The following is a 22,437-nucleotide window of genomic DNA, read 5'->3' as shown; positions in this document are numbered from 1 at the left end:
TCTAGGCATGCAGTACCCTCCATTCATTTAGATGTTAAAGTGGAACTGTGATAGTCAGTTGGTTAGCATGTAATCACTTAGCATAATTGCCATGGATACATTAGCAATGTGTTGGAGGTGGGATTTGAGCCCGCGACCTCCTGGTTACTTGACAATGCATTTTACCAAGTGCAGTATCAGAGAGCTGGTAATGATATGAAGTATGTATGGAAGTGGCCGTGGAAAGTGTGTCTTAGAAAAAGTTCATTGTCAGTCCCATTGAAAATGAATGGGTGAAAGTTGATATTTAACGTTAAATTGTGACAATACATTAAGTAATGTGGAATAAAAAAATAAAAAAAATACATAAAAAAGTAATGTGGAATGAGACGATATATACCCAAGAAGGCATGAATTTTTGAAGCAAGTTGAAATTCCAGCAGTGTAAATCGTAAGTATTATGTGCGAGTTTTTGCACATCAAAAAAATGTGGTGCATAAAATGTGTCTGAAATAATAAAGAATCAGAATAACTTATGCTGAAAAACATTCCCACAATAATATATATTTTGGGGTTGTGTGGGTGCACCAAATGTGTGTGGAAAAACATGGGGTGTTTTTTTTGTTTTGTTTTTAAATCATGATTTTTTTTTTTTTACTTTTAGCATAAGCTGCAGGGGTGTTTCTCCCCCCGATGTTTGGTTGGGTTAGTCCGGGGATCCTGATGTGTCTTGAAAGCGCGTCTGGAACTAATATTCACGTTTTCACAACTTGAAAAATTAGCACCTGACAAAATGAACAAAAGCTATAATTTGTGGGGCGGGACAAGGACCTGGCACAAACAGCTGGAACTGCTCCGCCCCTAAAATTAGCCGATTACATCATGGCAAGAAATACACAGGACAAAAAAAATGTCTATAATACTTGATCCTTACGTATTTTTGATAAAAGCATGTTTGACATTTTAAGACATGCGTGATTACAATATACAGTACACATACAAATAAAAATGGCCTCATTCTTGACTCCATTTTATTACTCATTTACCTCCCTTGTTGTTACATAGATTTCTTTTTTAATTTGACAGAATGATGTGCTGAAAAAAGCCAATGCACAAGACATGACAAAACCCGAAAACAAACTTTTTTGCAGGATAGTTGCTTAAGAACGATGCAAGGATTACATTGCAACGTTGGCATACATACTAGTTTTCATTGTTATATTTTTTATATGATGTCATTTCCGTCCGTCTTAACGGAACTGGAGTGGACTCACGCGCAGACCAATCACATCCTTGCCGATCTCAGTCACCTGAGAAGTAAAACTCAAGATTAGTGTGATGTTCAGGGTTATCAAATCGCACTGTCCGCTTTTCATTTCCTCCTACCTGAGTAACCCTGCACACCTGGCCCTTGTACGAGGGGCAGTAGCAGGCCCCCGACAACGGGCACTTCTCCACGGGACGTCCGCGATACAGCGGGACGAAAGACGCGGCGCACAGGTCAAACGGATTGTGCGGGTCGTAGTTCAGCTGGTGGGCGTCTGTTAGGTTCTTCTCGCATGCCGCCATAATCTTGCGTGTCTGAGTTGGTCAGGAAAGTAAAAATATTGTCACGATATTAAAAGGAAAGTGAATAATGCAAAATTGAAAAGCTGATGCTCAGATGAAATGCTGTGGAATTAATTGAATTGTTGAAATGCAGAATGTGATTCACTCAAGAGGTCTTATCGGCCACAAAGCATACTCGGTCACTCCGCACAACCAACATTCAAGCTTATGTCCATCCTGTCCCTTCATCTGTGATGTTCATTTGTCATCAAAACCAATAAAGAGCAACCTATTTACGAGTGGTGCAAAGCATGCTGGGAAATGCACTGCCTCACCATTGCTACATTATCTTCATCTGGGAACAATTTCGTGAAAGTTTGGGAAGTTCGGGATTGCGACAGTTAAGGATGTTCTCGATGAGCTGAATATTTCAAAATTGAAGGGTTCAAATGGGTCAAAAATGCTAAATGTGTAAAATACTAAATTTTGTGAACATTTTATATTTAATAATAATGAAAAATGGCTAAAAATGTTCAAGTTGGAATGATTTAAAATCTGTCACAAATTGTGGAAGAGGAAAATGTCTCTCAAATTTATTAACTCATTCACTGCCAGCCATTCTCACTGAAGCAATCCCCTTTTCTCCCTGGCTGTTTTAAAATTTGGGAATGTTGATTCATGGCAAACGTGGAACAATACAAAATGGGGGAATTTGAGGAATGTAAAAAAAATTCTAAAGATGTTCTGTTGCTCATGAATTGTCTGCTTTCATTTTTGTCATGAAAAATGTGGAATAATGGAAAAAACTGGAACACCACAATGCACACTTTAAAAGTTTGATGACCAACCTGCTGCGCGACGTCGGGCTTGGGGCCGAGCTCGAGCAGGCGGCGCGCGAAGCCGGTAGCCGTCTTGAAGTTGCGCAGCTTGAAGAAGAGGTTGAGAGCGGTGCGCAACACCAGCACCATGTGGACTGGCTGGAGGTTGCAGTGGGTGAAGTAGGCGGCCATCTGTACGGGACAACAAAACGCGCCGTTAGAGAGCCGGAAAAATGAAAGAAAGAAGATACAATGATGAGTGAAGCCTGACCTCACAGAGTCTCTTCTGCTGGTCCAGTGTGTCTTTGGGCAGCTTCTTTCGCTCCGTCTCCATGGTCAGACCCACAATGTACTCCTTGCAAATGGTGATCAACTGCTGAGCCTACAACAGTGGGAAAATTATGAGGACTCAAGGCACCAATATATACAGTAAATGTTGGTGGTTCAACAGATTACAGAAGCCATGGTTTGGATCGGATCACGGATAGGATCTTTTTTCAGATCAGCAAAAGAAAAAGCTTTGGTTGGGTGTTCAAACTCAAACTTTGAATTGATTAAAAAAAAAAAATGGGAAAAAGCATTTTACAAAATAAAGACAAAGTATTTTATTTTGTAAAATGCTTTTTCCCATATTTTTTTATTTTTAAATCAATTCAAAATATCTAATTTAGCTGTTTAGAATTTAGTGTCTTCCTTTATTTTGTACAACACTTTTCCACATAAAAAAAAACAATTAAAAATGTAAAATTGTAGCCGTTAAGAATTTAGTGTCATCATTTATTTTGTAAAAAGCGTTCCCCCCATTAAATAAAAAAATACAGTGGAACCTCGGAGTTTGAACGTCTCGGAAGTCGCACAAATCTGACTTCAACCCAAAGTAAAACATTACTTGGAGTTTGAACACCCAAGCAAAGCTTTTAGGAGCTTGGGAATGGATTAATTGCATTTATATTATTTCCTATGGGAAAAAAATTTTCTGAGGTTGATCAATTCGGACTTTGAACACTTTCAAATTATTTTCAAACTCAGAGGTACCACTGTATATATATATTCAAAATGTCTAATTTAGCTGTTTAGAATTTAGTGTCTTCATTTATTTTGTACAAGACTTTTTCACATAAAAAAACAACAACGTCCGGTGACGACCCAGGACACGCTGGAGAGACTACGTCTCTCGGCTGGCCTGGGAACGCCTTGGGATCCCGTGGGAGGAGCTGGCTGAAGTGGCTGGGGAGAGGGAAGTCTGGGCCTCCCTGCTAAAGCTGCTGCCCCCGCGACCCGACCCCGGATAAGCGGAATTGAAGACGGAACGAAAAAAAAAAGAAAAAAAGAAGCTTTTCCCCATAAAAAAAATATAAAAAAATTTAAATGTCTAATATAGCCGTTTAGAATTTAGGAACACAATTTTTAAGTCCAATATGAGGCAGAAACATTCTTATTTTATACATGGTCCATGTGTAAAATAAGGTATTAATGGCTTAAAGTTATGCTCCTAAAATCTAAACTGCTATGTCTGACATTTTGAGTTGAATGTTGTTGTTTTCTAATGGGCAAAAGTGTTTTATAAAATAAATGAAGACAAAGTTCTATTTATCTTTTTAACAAAGTGCAATTTAAGGCACAGTCCCTTCCTTCAAACATGGAAAGTGAATTACAATGTAGCCTCGGTCCAAAATAGTGGAAAATAATTAAAGTAAGCCGGGCAGCAGTTGTCAAAATCATTTACAGCTAGCGCTGCCAGTCACTTACGTCGGAGACTTCTGCTGTATCATACAATGACGCCATAATTAATCAGCGGTTTCTTAGCGTCCTAAATTAGCGATTGAATACGAGTTTGTGTTGCTGTTGGTGGCAACTACGTCAGTCAAAACTACAATAAAGAAATTCTATACGTCTAAAAGGGAAGTCAAGCTAGCCATCACGCGATGACATGGGCCAGCTTCAAAGTTAAAGTCTACTAAGGCTATATTTGCATTGCTGTCAATGTATTATTTGGTAAACTTTATTTTGAAGTTAGCCTTAGCGTAGGAGGCGTGTTACGTTGAGTATGTTTCAGCTTCCTTCGTTTTTTTTTTTTTTAACTATGCTGTAAACACGGCCCGTTTGCTGACTTACCTCAGCAATCTCCTGCTTGTTGTCGACAACCAGCAGCGGCACCGACAGCAGGATGGCCCGGAATCGCTCCACGGCCTCCTCGAAGCGCCCGGAGGTGGTCATCTGGTAGCACTGCTGCAGGCGGGCGATGAGGTCGGCCAGGCGGAGGCCCACGGCCGGCAGCCCCTGCTTGGCCCCGCAGTCCTTCCAGTTCCTCTGCGGGTTGCCCCGCAGGCAGGGAAGAGAGGGCAGAGCCAGGTAGCAGGTGCGGCCCCTGGACAGCGTCTGCATGAAGAGTGACTTGTACGGGTCGAAGTTGACGACTCCAACTTGGTCGTGGAGCAGCTGTGGAGGGAAGTGGCGATGTTTTGAATGACGTTTTGCTAGTACGCTATTGGTGACATTTTCCTGGTTGCTTACTCTCATGGCGGTCTCAAAGGAGCCCGCTAGGAGGTGGTCCACAGGCAGCTGCGAGTTGTTGCACCACATCTGTGTGGGACTCATTCCTTTGGTGGGCGGCACGAAGAAGCCATCTTCCGTTGAGCCGCCTGCGCCAGCTGTTAGTTCCTGATGACGTAGCGCATAATGTACTTAGCGAGTTCTTGCAATTATTAGGAGTGTCAAAATTTGTGCGTTAATTTATAGTTCCTTTAACGCCACTAAATTGTATTAAGTTATTTCATGTTAAAGATTAGATAGCTCTTAATATGAAAAGAAAAATGAAATTATGCCATCTAGTGGCAGAAAAATTACCTCAACACAAGTCAATATCACACGCGTTTTTTTTACAGTACAACACATCTTTTTAATTTTAACTCAGTTTTATGAATTATTATGAAATTGCTGTATCAATGACTAAAAGATGCAGCCATATTTCTATTTAATTTCCCCCCCACTTATGTTAACAAGAATACGAATACTTAGAAACAAATATCTTATTGTACATTTAGAACACATGTAATATTTGCGATTAATCGTGAGTTAACTATTAAAGTCATGTGATTAATCACTAGGGGCGTTAAAAAAAAAATAGATTCGGCAATATATCGTGATATTACTGCACGCAATTCTCGAATCGATTCGAAATGCGACCGAATCGATGTTTAAACATACATTTTTTATGGAAATATTCAACAAAACGTTAAGCATGGAAGAATGTTATATTAATGTAACATTAAAGCCTTAACATTTTTATTTCAATGCTGTTCAAACATGAAGCAGATTGGAAAAGATTGTTTGTTAAATACAGTGGCTTACAGTTATAAGGCTAAATAAATACATTTTCATACAAATCTTACAGTGTGCATGCACAAGTTTACTAATTAGTATTATAATAAATATGAGTTTAAAAAATTGCAATAATCAATTTTGTACTGTAGATTCGGATTGGGATTAATCAGAATCGAATCATGGTCTATGAATCGTGATACGGATCGAATCGCTAGGTACTAGGCAATTCACTCCCCTACTAATTACGATGACAAATTTTAATCGCCTGACACCCGTGAAAGTGAAAGATTAATCGTGAGTTAACTATTGAAGTCATGCGATTAATAACAATTCATCTATATACACCAGAAGTGGGCAAATTATGGCACAATAGGCCACACATGGCCAGTTCCCATTCTTAACCCGTCTCCATCAAAGTTCTCCTACCAGTTCTGGTGGCAGGTCCAAGTCCTCTTCCACCTCCCAGCCTCCTCCATCCTCTTTGGCGCCGCCATCTTCGCCAAAGCCATCCTGGGCATCCATGAAGCCATCTGAGGGAACATATGTTCAGTTCAGGGATTACTATTTGTTGTTCATCGCCGGGTAAAGGAGTGTGCACGGCAGCCGGCAATTCACTCATTCACTGCCACTGATGGCCAGAGATGGGAAGTAACGAAGTGCAAATACTTCGTTACTGTACTTGAGTATTTTTTTCCCATATATTGTACTTTCCTGAGTTGTTTATTTTTTTTATAATTTTTACTTGTATTCGTTACATTTTAACATGAGTGTCTGTACTTTTTACTCGATATACTTTCAAAACAAGGTTGCTACTTTTGTTTTTAAATGTATGAAAACGATTAAAATACTTGACAGCTGTCAATGTCTCCTGGCTCTACCAATCAAACGAAGCGTTACGCACGGTCCCCTACATCCCAGATTGCGATTGGCTCTCCGACACGCCATCACATGACGTGCAATTGGCTAGATTAGAACAACCCGCAAATATGAGGGCAATGCGCGCCGCCACTACAGGATCGTTTGAACCTTAATAAGAAGAACGCTGCAGACTGCAAGTCAAAATGAAAGACGGTTCAATCATGTCAGAGGAGGAGGAAACATCCGGTAAAAATACTTTTTACTTCTACTCGCGCCAAGTACATTTCAGAGCCTGTACTTTTTCACTTTTACCAAAGTCATTTTTTTTTTACATAAGTAATTGTACTTTGAGTCAAATTGAGAATGTCAGTACTTTCTCCATCTCTGCTGACCTATAGATGTCAAAGATACATTTTTCTGGGTTGGCATTGACCGAGTTAATATCGGGGGATATTCCAAATATTCAAGATGGCCAGTCTGCCCCTGCTTACCCTCATCAAGCTGAAGCTCGGCATCATCTCCCCAGCCCTCTGCTCCGGTGGCATCCATGTCCAAGTCGGCGGCCATCTGACCCGCTTTCCCTAGAAAACAAGCCAACGTCAAGAGGCTGAATGACTTCAACTTCTGTCACATTTTGTGTTCCCCGTTCACCCTTGGCTGCAATGGCTCCCTCGAAGAAGCCCTTGGAGACGGTGAGCAGGGGCCAGTTGGTGTCTAGGGGGTTGATGGGCGGCGGCGGCTGCAGGAGCTGGGCATTGGGATCCACTTCAGGCAACTGCAAGTGACAGCGAAAAAGATTTGACATTTTAGTGCTAAAATGTTGTGTTGTGACTAGTGAGAGTCAATTTCCCAACATACAGTGTCCTTCTCCGGATCAAAGGTCTCTTTGAGGGCCTCAGCTTCTTCATCGAGTCCGTGCGTGGCAGCAGTGAGGTACGCCAGAGACTCTAGAGGGGAAAAAAAACATGGCAAATTTGTATTGAGACATGTTTCCATAGCAGGAAATGTAACATGGAAATAGCAACATTTGGCATTGCTCTATAAGGAAAGGCAAATTTAGGATTTTTAAAAACCTTTATATGATCAGAATGTTTGATGTCGATCACAGAGTTTCAATAAACCAATCAACAAGATGGAGCTTTTGGGGCTAACAGTAGTACTTTAAGAAGGTCCAGGACCTTTTTGGGCCAGCTCTACTTTTTGGGGCGGGTTCTGAAGTCCCCAACATATCAGATTGAGAATTATTGTGGAAATGCAACTTTTGATCATTAGGAGTGGTAATATGCTCACTAAATTATCCTAGTAACTTGCATTGCTTGATGAATTTAAGGATTACTTATTTCATTTTTATTATTTTTATTTGTTTTTCCTTTCAGACATGTTATTACAACAGACTTCACCAAGCACATCTAATTGATCGATTATTGTTTTTTTCCCCCCTTTTTATTTGTTTTTCCTTTCAGACATGTTATTACCACAGACTTCACCAACCCCATCTCATTTATCACTTATCACCCCCCCCACCACCACCTTTTTTCCTAAATGTATTTTTCCCTTCTGACATATTACCACAGACTTCATCGACCACATTTAATTTATCGATTGTTTTTTTCCCCCCTTTTAATTATTATTATTTTTTCCCCTTTTGGACATGTTTTTACTGCAGACTTCACTGACCACATCTCATTTATTGATTATTGTGTGCCCCCCTAAAAAAATACTTTTGGAAATGTTATTATAACAGACTTCAACAGATTTTCCTTTTGTTTTGTTTTTTTCCCCTAGAATAATTCAGCCTTACTTTTGAAGATACCTTCTTTTTTTTTTAGGCTTCTTTAAGACCTTGGGTATGACTAATCAGTATTTTTTCTCCTCCTCGTAATTTAGTGAAAATGTGGCTTAGGTTGCTGTGTTAACTCACTCTGCCCACAGTTCTTCAGGATCCGGACTCTCTCGCTGACATCTCCCAAGTAGAGTGCTGCCTGGTAGTGGCCGCTCATGTCCTTCCTAATCTCAGCTGCCGACAAACAATACACACATTTTAGCTACTGCTGACTATCACCACACCAACTGAAAATCTCTCCCTCCCTCACCAATTTTCATCATCTTGCGCAGCTTGGCCAGGTTGCCGGTGATCAGGTAGAGGAAGGTGAGCTTGTCAAAGTTCTTGGTCCTCTGGTAGCACATCTCCACAACCTGGTGGTGGCCCTGCAGCAGCGCCGCCTCACCCAGGCGCTCCCAGCAGCTGCGCTCATCCAGCGCCTTGGCCGCCTCCAGCGCCACCTGCAGCAAGAGGAAAAGATGGCGGCAATGAACTTGCAGCTTTTCGTAAAAAAGAGAGAAACGGGAATAGTGACGGTTACCTCGATGTTCCCGCACTCCAGAGCTAGGCTGAAGCGAGTTTTCTCATCTTTGACAAAGTGCAGCGCCACCTCAGGGTAGCCCTTCTTCTGCAGGTAAGCAATTATGGACTGGCCCACCAACTTGGCGTTACGGACCATGTGAAGAACCTGAAAGCGTGAACTTGGTTAATATACACAATATTGAAGCACGTACACCACCAGTCATAAGTTTCAACTCAGAAAATGTTTTTAAACTTTTGACTATCCAGATGGAGCGAGTTAAAACAAAATTAGATTCTTATTTTTAATCGTCAGCCCAAAATATTGGGACTCTTTTGCATGTTGAAACAGTTAAAGTCAACCTTCAACATTTCTTGACAATAATATGTTATATGTAACCCCACTAGTCTAAACATGACATTCTGATAATATTACATTTGTGGAATATGAGTTATGCAGCCGTTGTTAATTCATCTCAGGGGGCGGCCATTTTGCCACTTGCTGTAGACTTAAGATGGCATCAATGTTGCTCAGGGCTCAGCAACGACCAATCACAGCTCAGCTGTTCTCTGAACTTGAGCTGTGATTGGTTGTTACCTTTTTACTCCACAGCAAGTAGAAAAATAGCCGCCTTCTGATTTTGATTAAAATTTGCTAGACTTTGCTGCTTAACTCATATTCCACTAATGCAGAATGCAGTATTAACCAAAATAGTTAGACTAGTGGGGGCGCATAGAACATTATTGTCAAGAATTTTTGGGGGGTTGCCTTTCCTTAACATTCAAATTGTTTTTTCTAGCTGTGGTGGCTATGCTAGTGACTGCATAGTATATAGTGGCAAAGGATACTGAAGCTAACGCTAACCCTGCAACATGCAGCTCTGATTAGCTCTCAATTGTCATTTTCTTTGGTCCTTTTGTATACGCAGAGTACCCAAATTCGTACGAAAAACTGTAACATTACATACGATCAGTAACTTATTCTAACGCATGAGTCTCACAACAATTACAGTAAATATTTAAATAAATTAAAAAAACTTGATGCTCTCTGTTCACAACCTTGAAACTTTTTGCAAGCCTTTTAAATCAAGTTAACCCTTTATATTCAGTTTGTGCTGGATTTCTTGATGATGACCATGCTGACGGTGAACGCTACTCAGCCCATCCCACAACACCGCCACTACCCCGACTTTGGCAGAACAGAGGTTTCCGTGAAGTCCCGACGTTGCTCGTGAGACGCACCTCGTCGTATTTGCGATTGACCAGGGCCAGTTTAAAGCGGTATTCGGTGGGGTCGATGGTGAGGACGCGCGGTCTGCATTCCCTGTCCAGGCAGTACACGCTGTTGCCTCGCACGCGGGTCACGTAGATGGGCAGGTCCAGCGTCCGGATGATGCCGTGATCACTACATGGAGAGATACGTGTTAAGAGTGAGGTCCAGACATGCCAATAATCGGGAACGAATATGAGCATTTTTGCTCGCCACTGATTAAAGTCCGCTAAGGACAGATTTTCCTGAGTGATAATCCTGTGATGTGGGTTAAGAGAGATTTTCCCTCCCCGGTGGGAGCTCAAAATTTGCATTTTAAACCTGTTTAATACTTAAAGCGGAAGTCAATAATATGTTATATGTGACCTCACTAGTCTAAAAATGACATTATGATTAATATTACATTTGTGGAATATGCAAAGAGCAAAATCCAGCCGTTTTTATCCATCCCAGCAGGCGGCCATTTTGCCATGTCGACTGAAGATGACATCACACTTGCTCAGGGGTCAGGCAATGATCAATCACAGCTCACCTGTTTTCTGTAGCTGCGCTGTGATCGGTTGTTACCTGAGACCTGAGCAACATTGATGTCATCTTTAGTTGACAGCAAGCGGCAAAAAAAATTTTTTGGGTTGACTTCCCCTTTAAAGGGTAACTTAACTCATTTAGCCATTTTCATCAGTAAAAAGTTAATATTTTGTCTTTAATTGATGTGATAACATCATTATTTTTCATGTACATTTAATACCTTTAAAAACAAATTCTGCCACTTGCTGTGAACTGAAGATGACATCAAGTGTGCTGAGGAAACAGGTAACTACAAATCATGGCTAAGTTTTCTAATGTCACATGACTAAACCTAGAAAACAGGAGAGCCGTGATTGGCTATTACCCGTTTCCTGAGCATGCGTCATGTCATCTTCAGTCGACAGCAAGTGGCAAAATTATAGTCAAAATATAAACTTTTTACTAATGAAAATGGCTAAATGAGTCAAGTCATCCCTTTAAGATGGAAAATTATGGGATTTTACGTTCTATTTTTTATTATTTTCTCTCTAGTTTTGTATGAATATTTATATATTTTATTTATTGGGTGTATTGTGACTGTATTTGTTGTGTGCGGATATACTTCGAAAGATGTAAAATCCTTGTGTGCGCAAACATAGGAGCAACTCTTTGCATGAGGTGTCTCCTATACAGCGGGGGCGCCAATTTTCAACCACGATACAGCGAGGGAAACACTGTACACGGCCTAAATGTAAACCGTGTGGATGTGCACGTACCCCGAGGTGAGGGCGTATTTGATGTGGTTGGAGGTGGTGTAAATAAAGACGCCGCTCTCATCCCAAGCGCCGCTCTTCACTCTGATGTTCTCGTGAATGTTGCAGAGGCTCTCCAGCTTGCGGTTGCAGATCATAATAGCTGAAAGGCAACCAGGCAGGGAACAATTTAGCATCTTGTCACAGCCACACGTCTGACAACGGTGGGTCTGCAGACGGGCGGGCTCTTACCGTGCTTGGCCAGCAGCGCCACGTGGGTGGTGTCGGCGCTCCACACCACATACTTGACCTTGGCGATCTTGACAGAAGCCAGCGAGCGCTTCTGCTGCACGTCAAACAGCGTCACGGCGTCTGCGTCGCGCAGCAGCAGCGAGCCGGTGCCAGCGTAGAAGATCTCTTCGCAGCTTGGCACTTGTACTTTCTTCACAATCTCGTTCTTCAGGTTCTTGATCAGTAGCTGCGGAAAACGTGAATAGGAGTAGGATTAGGCAGGATTTACATTGCATGCCCAGGTGGCCAATCCTGATTTAATGTGAACATTATTTACATCAGGGGAGGGCCCGTCGGTCAAACAATAATAGAACGCAATACAAATATAAAAGGGGCTGACTTAGCCCCAGGGATTTAAATTAGGTTAACATCCACATAACTCTACTTGCTGCTGTCATTTATTGATAAACATGCCTCTAAATATCTTACTTAAACAATATTAACGCTATGTAATAATACTAAGGATGCACGGAAATGAATTTTTTGGGGCCGAAACGAAATGAGAACTGAAATGCCGGGGGGGAAAAAAATATAAATAAAAAAAACATATAATTTTTTTAATCAAAATAAAAAACAATTTTTATGTCACTCAGATTCACAATTAGCTACCGTCCACTCCACATTTTCAACACATATTACTACAGTAATGATTGAGAAATAAATGAGGTGGATGAATGAGAATAACCACAAGCATACAATAAGCACACAGTGCAGTCATGTCATTGCGTTTGTTATTCTATGACAAAGTTGTCGTTAGTACAAGGGGTGTGCCCCAAAAAAATAATAATAAATAAATTCGATTCTCATTTAATACGATACTGAATACATTTTAAATGTCCCAAAATCAATTTTATTTAAATTATTTTATACTGCCTTCCCTTTGTTTGTGTGCGCCTTTATTGGGAGCGCTGTTCATGTTGTACCCGATTTGGCCACTTAGGGGCAGTGTGGTTCCACACGGTCTGATACACTGTTAAGTTGTACCCACAGAGAGTAGAAGGAAAAATTCACCATCAAGTTATTCCAATAAAAGTTGTTTTTTTGCAGCGTGGAACCGTTCTTTTGAGTGATAAAAGTGCCGCAAGTAGCGCGCTAATTAGCATTAGGAGTCCGACTGGAGGAAATCATTACGATTCCTTGAACATCTATAAATTGAAGCAAAAATCAGTGTCAATTAAATCATTGTGAATCAAAAATGTTTCTTAATGTAAAATTGATTCTGAATCGAACCACACACCAGAAAATCTGAATTGAACCGTGAGACATTCAAAGATTCCCACCCCTAGTTAGCACACAGACACAGTGCTTTTCTGCACATTGTTGGCCGTAATGTGCCAACAATTACAGTATAATAAGAAAAATAGCAGCATAAATGAAGAATACAGTCAATCTGCGAGGGAGGGGAGTGGCAGCGCGGGTGGTCAAGGGGTTCGTCCCTGAAAATCCGTGATATAGCGAGGTACAACCCAAGATAAACCCCATAATATAGGAATTTTGGACCCAAATACAAATCCGCAATATAATGAATCCGCGATAAGTGAACGACGAACTAGCGAGGGAGCACTGTATGTAGTTATCGAGATGCACCTGTATAATTCATAAACCATATAAAATGTATCAACATTTATAAGAGGCCTACTCAAGCATGATTATGCCTCTTGAACTGTGCAGTGTAAATCCGCCCTTAGAATATTTAGATCCATCTCGTTTCCTCAACTACAATGATCAGTGATTCAGTACTTACAGAGTGCATGCGGTCCAGGACAGCAAATCTGTTCCTCGCCACCCACACGGCCGTGAGGCCAGAGGACCGCTTTCCTTCGGGTGCTGAGAAAGACAGAAATATCATTACATAATCATCCTTTGAGACAAGAGTCGTTCACTGCACCGTTTCCGTACCATCGGGGTTCTGGGAGTCGCTCTCTTTGGGAATCGAGTATAGGTCGTAGGTGCTGTTCTCCAAATTGGTGGCCCTCTGAAAAGTGACAATAAGAAATTATATGTTATAAGTTTAGGTAGCATCTAAAAGCACTTGATTCAAGATAATCGGTGGAGTTCTTTGAGACACTTTGCCAAGTCAAAATGTTCTCTTCTACTAGCAAAATAAACAATATAGTCCCTCATTTCATTGCTTTATTTTTTTAAGGCATTTTTTTTCCAGTCTCTTCATCAACGGCCGATAATACTCACAGTGCAGAGTAGCACAGCATTCTCAGCGGGGTTGTAGGACATGCTGAACACCGGAAACTTGGAGCCACTGCAACAAGAAAACATTGTCACATTCATTTGCACATTATGAAACCAACTGAGCTAGCATCAGCATAACAACAACAACAACAACAACAACAACAACAACAACCGATTCTGAGGATATCAGCAAAGTCAAAATGCCCTTTTTCCACTAAGCAATATGGTTCTGGTATGCATTTTTGACTTTTTAAAATATTGTAGCTTTTCGCATCTGTACCTGCGCAGCTGCATGACAGCCGTGTCCTTGCTGCTGTTGAAGTCCAGCTGGCGCAGGAAACGCTCCTTGACGTAGTACAGCATGTTGCCGTGGACGGCGTACGCCGGGCGCTCGCGTTCCAGCTTGAACACAATCATGCCGCTGTCATGACCTGGAGGAAAATGTTTAACGTTTAGATAACTGGAAAACAAACTTGCATATCCAGGTCAATTCCATCCATTGTGGAGGCATTTCAACCCATTTAACATAGGGCATATGCTCCAGATGCTTTAAATGCTTTTAAACTTAATAAAACACACTTTAAAAGTACTGTATTTCTATGTTCTTATTCGGCTAACAATAATGCAAACCACCAAGGAGGGGCTAATAGAAATAAGCATAGATGCTACTTCAAACAACTGCTACATTACCCACACGGAGCATTAAATGGTTATATGGCCAAAATGTTGGTAAGGTGAATGTTTCTAAGTAGGGATGGGCGGGGGAGTCGACCAAGTCGGATAAGTTGACTTTAAAAATAGGTCGACTACATTTTTTTCCCTACAATCTCCGCAGAAACATGTTTGGGCTGTCCATGTTTTATACCTGGACTCCTTTTTTTTTTTTTTTGCACACAGTATTGGAATGGTGGCCGTGACCTAATCTTTTTTTTCTTCTATTAGTGAACCATCTAGTTGCAGAATGTCAGGTGTTATTTGGCTGCTTAATAATATTGACTGACTTAGTAGTTTTTTATTAAAGACAATACAGCACATTTACCTTCCCCAAAATACAGGAGAAGAAGTTTGAACTTCCTAAAAAGCACTTGGTCTGTAATTATTCCAAAATATACCGTCATTCAGTTTTAGGTGTTCATCACTTAACCAGTAGAGGGCAGTCATGCACTAAAAATGCCCAGAAGAAGACATAAACAGGATTACTCAATTATTTAATGGCATAATCAATAAGATAATTGATTTTAAAAAGATTTGATAGCGCCCACCCTATTCCTAAGGTGCATTCAAATTCGGCACAATAATACAAAGGACTCCACTGTAACAGGGCAACACTGTACTCTAAACTGGTCGACTACGTACCCGCGGCAAACAGGTTGAGATTGGGATGCGCGCCCAGCACCCAGAAGCGGTCGTGGTCCCGGCGGAAAGTCTGCACGCCGGTCCTCTTGGACATGTCCCACACTCGAATGCTCTTGTCCTCAGAGTTGGACAGGATCAGCTCCTGGCGCGGGTGGAATACGGCGCAGGAGACATTGTTGTAGTGACCACGGCACGTGTCAAGCTCCCACGCCTTGGACTCTGGAGGAGGGAAGGAGAGACATTTTGCAAGTTTTGTTACTCAATGGTGAGTTGTCATGCAAATTAAAACTAATTGAAGCATATCCTATGAACAGAGTTGTACTTTCAGGAAATTTGACTGAGATTAGAATACATTTTGCAATGTTTACCTGTATCTAATTGTATAAGATGCTATACTACTTTATGGAGAGGTGACACATAACACAGCAAGAACATTACATTTTCATTCTTCCCCCCCAGCCCCAGAATGCAAACGGAACAGCCGTCATCCACACTATCCAGGATGCCATATCAATTACATGATTTCTACATTGCCAAATCATAACACAAGGTGTCAAAGCACTTCACATAACTGCAAAGATGGAAATGATTATCTTTGCTATTCAATTCTTACCATTCATCCTCCAAATCTTGACCTGCCTGTCGTCCGCGCCCGACACAATGAGAGGCATGCTGGGATGGAACGTGGCCCAGTTAACGCCTCGGTCGTGACCCTGGACAAAAAGAGACAGCAATCAGCGCAAGTCATATTGGTGGGAAATCACTTCAGTATTTAAATCAGTTCACAGGCTGTACAGCTTGGGACTGGCTACTTGAGACAAAAAAAAAAAGTGCCCGTAAAGACAGTAAAAATATGGATTTTGATTTTATTTTCACTAGTGAAGGCCGTAATAGTGTTAGCAAAAACTGCTAAAATGTGCCAACACTAGAAATGGGTGTGGCGGCATATTATGTAAATTAACCAAACTGTGAGGCAAAATTACAGCTCACTTGTAGGCACATTTTCAGAATTCGGCATCTCACAAAACATTTCCTTGTTTGCTTCACCCTTTTTTTGGGTGGAAAACACTTACTGCCAGCACATCCCTGCTAATTGAATACATAAATAATTCTTGCTTCTAATTGATTTACAATGGCCGACAATTAGATACGGATTTTTGCTATTTGCAGGCCAGCCGGTCTCAATGCCCCGTGAATAGTGCTGCTAGATTGTATTATAAATGTATTAATTCCTTTTTTGCTTTTCCAACCTCAAGGTTACACATTCACAGACAACTGGCCTGTTGTCCAGCATCCAGACTTACAGTGAGACATTCCAAGGTGTCTTGAAGCATTGTTTGGTTTCAGACTAACAATATAAAAAAATATGTGTCACAATGCAGGGGATCTTTGGTTTACAGAGTTATTTTCCTAAGTTGGCGACGCAACTCAAACGTTACACGACTTTCACTAATCTACGCTAATGCAATTCAAATCATTACAAATATAATATTCACAATTCGCAGACTCGCCTATTTGCCGTTTTTATGCTAAGGTCAAAGCCCTGTCTTAAACAAGTACAGCTTTGGCGCCATCTTGTGGTATATTGGTGCTGAGGAATAATTTTGTCGTGAGTTTCATGTAGTACTTTACTGTCATCTTGTGGCATCGAAGGGGGTGTCAATTATTCAAAAATACTGCGCAAAGTAGTTCAATTGTTTTGTTATGTTGGACCATCAATTGAGGACCCCATGCATTTGTATACAAAAAGTCAAGTCTGAGTTAAATCCAACTCTACTGAGATGCTTTCAAGAAAATTACATGACGTCAGCGCGAAACGCGGGCCACCCATTTCACCTCAAGCACGTGCTTGACGACGGCGTCGGACGCGCCGAACAGGTCGACGCCGGAGATGCCGCGGACCTCCGTCTCCACGGCGCCGGGCGACAAGTTCTTCTTCCTCAGACCTGCAACCGACATTCAAAGTCGCGGGTGCGACGGCGGGGCGCGAACAGGCGAACATATTGTTTGGGAGGGAAGAAAATAGTCAACAAAACAATCAAATACGATAAATGAAAACGCAACAAGCAGCAGCAGCGAAGTTTGAACCGACTGCTGGACCAGCGGACACACACTCAGGATGGAAACATCACAAATGTTTGCGCTTCCGCACACGGCGTCTGATTGGGTTAGCGAGTGGAAAATGAAATGATTGGGTTGGTGCTGATTCCCGCCTGAACAAACAACATGGTGAGCGTCTGGTTCAGCAGTGAGAAGAGATGAACGGAAAATGGGATGGAACTAGGAACCCGTGTGCAAATGCGGATGTTTCCAGGGAGGGCAGTGGATAAGGGGGCACACATAGGGAGGGGGAGGGTGTGGGTGTTGGTGGTTGGCGCTGTAAAGACGTGCTCTGATGGGGCTTCGGATGTCAAGAATGTGATGTTATTTTACTTGAATGCTCATGCGGGCTTGATGAGTCACATGCAACTTACATTGCTAGTTAGTATAAATAAAGCAGTTGACAATAGTACACGAATATACTTTTTCCTTTGTGTTAGTTTGGTGCAAAAGCCATGTGGGCTATATGCAAAACCCCCGAAAATGTAAGATCGCAGAAATTGCGGAAAAAGTAAGTAGTCCTGCTGGTCAGTCGCCATTGAGGGGCAGTATAAGAAATAAAAATACAGTACAATATAATATCATGTAAGTATGAATGCAAGTGTGAGTGGACAGTAAGGAAATGCCAATGCAATCAAGGGCCAGAAATCTCACAGGCAGGGGGATGACATAAGGAGAGGAGGAGAGATTGTTTAGTTCCAAAACAAGCAGACAGCAAAGACATCAAGAAGCATGCAGAGGCACGCAAACACCTCCTCGCTAATCAAGTACAATTTAAAAGTTGCCACATTAAGATCAATACATCTTTAGTGGGAGGAGGTGTTTGCGCATTCAGCCCGCAGAGATTGTCCTATACGCGTCGCAGAGGAAGAGGACGGCTCGGGATGCGAATCACCATCCCGTTCCAACCCCTTTCTCATCTGATAGAAAGTGAACACATCTGTTGAATTATGAGGTTTTTTTTTTTTTTAATGGGGGAAGGAGGATGCCATCATAAATGTTGAAACTGTTTGCTCAGAATATTAATCTTTCTACTTTCACATATTTGTGGTTTGCTCCTCGTATTGTATTTTTCACCTCATATTTTTGTGTTTTACATCTATGTGTAAATTTTTTCAAATATTTGTTTCGTATTTTAGAGTATTTTGTCTTTTTTCTCATGTTTTTCAAATATTTGTAATTTGGGTGATCTTGTCGAAGGATTTTTTGGGGGGTAAAAGCTAATATTTAACCTTTTTTTTTAAATCATTACTATTTTTAATTGGGTATTAATCTTTTTCTTTTTTAAATAAAACTTAATCTTTCTATTTTTAATTGGCCATTTAGCCATATAAGAATTTTTTATTTTTAGTTAGATTTTTTTTGTAATATTTTAGCATTTTCCCCTCATCTTATTTTCATTAATTAAAAAAAATATATATAATTTTTTTTCTACATACATTTTTATTTATTTTAAATATTTTTTCCATCTTGTTTTTTTCTTCAGTTTTTGTATATTTTTGCCTCATAGTTTTGGAAAAAAATATATATTTTGACAATTTTTATGTTTCTCCCTAATTCATTCATTTTCCGAACCGCAGGTTAGCTGGAGCCTATCCCAGTTGTCTTGGGACAAGAGGCAGGGTATACCCTAAACTGGTCGAGGCCAACTGCAGGGCACAAAGATAATTTGTTTTTTCTTTCTAAAATATTTGTAATGGGGAATCGGAATTCCTGACCTACATGATGTGTCATATTATTCAAAAAGGAAGGCTTAACATCTTAATGTAATTTTCAACAACAACAAAAATATATACTTCAGTCCCCTCCAGTTGAATAGCACAGATTAGATGATGCATGATTTCCTGTATTACAAAAACGGTTTTGAAAAAAACATGGCATCAACAATGATGTGTTCACTTCCTAGACCCACTGTACACCCCAACCTTTCCCCAGCCTCCTGCGCTGTCCCCTAAAACCCTCACCGGAGATATCCCACACTCGCACTGTCTGGTCCAGGCTGGCTGACACCACCAAGTCTTCCGAGGGGTGGAACTGGGCACACATGACGTAGTGGTTGTGACCTGTGAGCACACTGTTGGCACAAAGCGGGGCAGTGAGAATGATGATGATTCTACATTTGAGAACAATTGTTCCATGTTAGGTTTATCATTCAGTTTACCAGACACAAGTCCTGGACTGCCAATTCCAGATGCGAATGGTTTGGTCGTCGGAGGCACTCAGAATCCAGGGATACTCCTAGAAAAGGAGCATAGGAATGCATATGTTGTGGCAATATTTTCCATGTTCCAGAGATAAACACCGGAGAGGCACCAAGAGTTGTTGGGGCGCTTCAGGCTTCTTCCACACTTTAACAGTTATTTGTGTATGAGCAATTAAAAAGTACATTTTCCAACCATCCCCTTCAAGACGTTTGGAAAAGGTTGCAACTCACATGGTGGAAGAAGGTAGTCCTGATGTAGTCCAGGTGTCCAAGCAAGGTGAAGAGGCAGCGTCTCAACTTGTAGTTCCAAACCTTATCAAATAAACATACATTGAAAGATTTGAAAGCTATGTAAAAAAAAAATAAAAAAAGGAGAAAGAAATACAACATTTGGTTGTAAGAGGGCCTAACTAGAAACAACCACATAACGCTTACCTTGATTTTGTAATCATCTCCCCCAGACACAAAGAGAGGCTGCTGTTTGTGGAAATCAATTCCTCGTACGGGACCTACGGGACAACATACACAAGTTACATCCAAGTACAACAGAGAGCACAAAAGAATAGGGATTGTCTGACAATTACAGTTTTTCATAACTATCTACCTAGCTATCAGGTGTTGCCTTTGGGACATTCTGAAAACACTGTTTTTCTTCATACCTGTCAGTCACGGGAAAAATATTGGACCATCCTTATTTCATCTGTGTTTAGATCATGCCTGGTATAACTCAAGGTACATTTGTTTTGGACAAATATGATGATGACAACAATAATAACACATGAGAGTTTAATTTAAGTGCTGATGTTCAGGTATTATATCTTTAGTGGTACCGGGCATTAAAATTACCAAGACACCAAAGAAACAAAGTAGTCTTCAATCTAGGCCAGTTGCTGCTTTCAGAAATCGCTGATTGTGTTGCCTTCAAGGATAGTCAACCCACATTTTTTCTCGTACAACCATGCATTCAACCGAGCCGGGTGTTGCCTTCGGGGACAGTTTGAAGTCGCCGATTTCTCCCATCACACATCCATCTAGCTAGCTAGCTATTCATATCTACACATTGGGATTTATTTATTTCGTTGTTTTTTTTTTTTTTACCATCATGCTCGTCAAACTTGTCAATGAGCGTGCACATGCGATAGTCCCACAGTTGGATGACACCGTTGTGTAAACTCGCAAGTACCCACGGCCTCTTGGGGTGGAAACTTAGGCCTGAAACGTAACAATAATACGTTAGTAAAAAACAAAAACAAAAAAACGGAAGAAGATCAAGATAAGATACAATAAATCGGATGATATTAGCTTATAGCCATTGAGACAGGATGGTTTGCGTACTGTGCATGTAATGTCATTTAAAAAAAACGAAACATCTAAATATTTGCATAATTCCATACAACACAAGGCTAAGTAAGACAGACAGATAAACAACGTTTGCCTGTGTACACCCAGACATCATCATTACTTCACTGGATAGCTCGCTAACATTAGCATATAAAAGCTAGCTGCAGCTGGTCGATGCTTACCTTTAACACGGGCAGACTTGGTTTCAAATTTGGTCAACATGGTCAACGAGAACCAGCGTGTTGCTCTTTAACTATAGATTTAAAATACACTATTCCTCTACCCCAACGCAAAAAGTACAACTGTAATATTGCGGAAAACTTATCATAGGCGGCGGTCATCCATTTAAGATGGATCTCTCTCTTCTTCCTGACACGTCTCCAGTTTTGTCTTCCGGTTTGAGCAATAAAGTTTTGATTGCCAAACGTTGCACAGATGACGCACAAAGTGCCACGGCGGCCCGCACAAAAAAAACACAAATATAATTTTGTTCTTTTTGTGAAAATGAAACAGTATCTCATTTATTATATGGCTGTGGATCACTAAACAAAAAATTCCTCAACAATAAGAAAAGCAGTAAATTGTCAAATCTCTTGGAGGTTTTTCTCCCATGATGCTTCATTTGTGTAATATCCAAAGATGGTTGACCTGTTTTCTTGTGAAATGTCTATTTTAGTAAATAAAAAAATAAAATAATAATAATAATTTTATTAAAGATTTTGTCAGGTATCTTTGCAAGATATGTTCTAGAATGTAAAGTTGTGTTGAATTGTGTTAATATAAATATAAAAAAAAATAGAAACACAAATAGATCCAATTTTGACCAAGGAGGCCATATCCACATTTCCAACAGAATTCGAAGAGTAAACGATTTAGCCGTAATCAAAAGTAAATAATATACTGTATATATTTAATATATTTTAAAAATACAATATATTACAATAATAATCTCGGAATTTGGAACAGTACGAACTAAATAGACTGTTTGCATTTGTTTGTTTTGTTGTGTGGCTTTGCAGATGAAAGGCCAAGAAGCACATTTAATTCGAACAAATGAGTATGATGTGTACTACTCGTCTACTCCTATTGTTAATCAATTTGCTTACCAAGTCAATATTAAATTATGTAAAGGCAGATTTTTTTTTGTATGACTCCTACTGTATGTGTACAGTGTCTTTTGTCCGGACAAAGAGCACTTTCTACAGCGTAAAGATCTACAACTTTCATTATATATCATTATATGGTCCGAAAAAAAGTTTCATTATTTTCTTTAAAAAATTTGATGTTTTTTTTATTTTTATTATACATATCTGTATCTGTGTATATATACAGTTTTCTTTTCTTTTTTAACTTTAAATCCCCCCCAACACACATTTTCTTTTTAGATAAAAAAACAACAACCTCCAAAGTGGTAAGTCGTACTGTTGCACTAAATATATTTTTAAAAATTGTTTAACATTCAGTAGGTCACGTTGACCCATGAACAGTTTTGGTACCCCAAAAGAAAATGCTACAGTATAAGTACCAGAATAGCCACCTCAAAAAAAAACAAGACTACATAA

The 22,437-nt window shown here is 40.4% G+C and overlaps 1 protein-coding gene across 1 annotated transcript; it reads right to left on the bottom strand.

Moving 5' to 3' along the window:
• Window positions 1-993: 993 nt before the first annotated feature.
• copa (COPI coat complex subunit alpha) lies at window positions 994-21,263 on the bottom strand. Its single transcript, XM_086084043.1, has 29 exons — window positions 21,058-21,263; window positions 20,633-20,746; window positions 19,970-20,043; window positions 19,766-19,846; window positions 19,493-19,569; window positions 19,296-19,405; window positions 17,068-17,177; window positions 15,845-15,944; window positions 15,232-15,450; window positions 14,156-14,306; window positions 13,879-13,945; window positions 13,588-13,663; window positions 13,433-13,515; window positions 11,650-11,875; window positions 11,422-11,560; window positions 10,111-10,273; window positions 8,891-9,037; window positions 8,621-8,810; window positions 8,449-8,544; window positions 7,386-7,474; window positions 7,179-7,302; window positions 7,019-7,108; window positions 6,096-6,199; window positions 4,860-5,006; window positions 4,461-4,784; window positions 2,617-2,727; window positions 2,376-2,537; window positions 1,366-1,560; window positions 994-1,289 (listed from the first exon to the last, which is right to left on the bottom strand). The coding sequence occupies exons 1-29, from the start codon at window positions 21,095-21,097 to the stop codon at window positions 1,230-1,232; spliced, it is 3,669 nt and encodes a 1,222-aa protein (XP_085940169.1). The 5' UTR covers window positions 21,098-21,263; the 3' UTR covers window positions 994-1,229.
• Between the last annotated feature and the right edge of the window lie 1,174 nt (window positions 21,264-22,437).

The sequence above is a fragment of the Leptonotus elevatus genome, chromosome 1 (assembly GCF_054856555.1).
Source record: "Leptonotus elevatus isolate MCC_2025b chromosome 1, RoL_Lele_1.0, whole genome shotgun sequence".
In the NCBI taxonomy this organism is placed as follows: Eukaryota; Metazoa; Chordata; class Actinopteri; order Syngnathiformes; family Syngnathidae; genus Leptonotus; species Leptonotus elevatus.
Note: the sequence above shows the minus strand (reverse complement) of the source record. Positions and strands in the feature narration are given on the sequence as shown.

What these genes read in the sequence shown, in the direction of transcription:
- copa (XM_086084043.1), bottom strand. Translation starts at nt 21,097, where the DNA reads ATGTTGACCAAATTTGAAACCAAGTCTGCCCGTGTTAAAG. An exon ending in GAGATGATTACAAAATCAAG is followed by an intron (nt 19,847 to 19,969) that starts GTAAGCGTTATG and finishes TTATTTGATAAG; the next exon opens with GTTTGGAACTACAAGTTGAG. An exon ending in CCTGAAGAACTGTGGGCAGA is followed by an intron (nt 7,475 to 8,448) that starts GTGAGTTAACAC and finishes TTTCCCCTCTAG; the next exon opens with AGTCTCTGGCGTACCTCACT.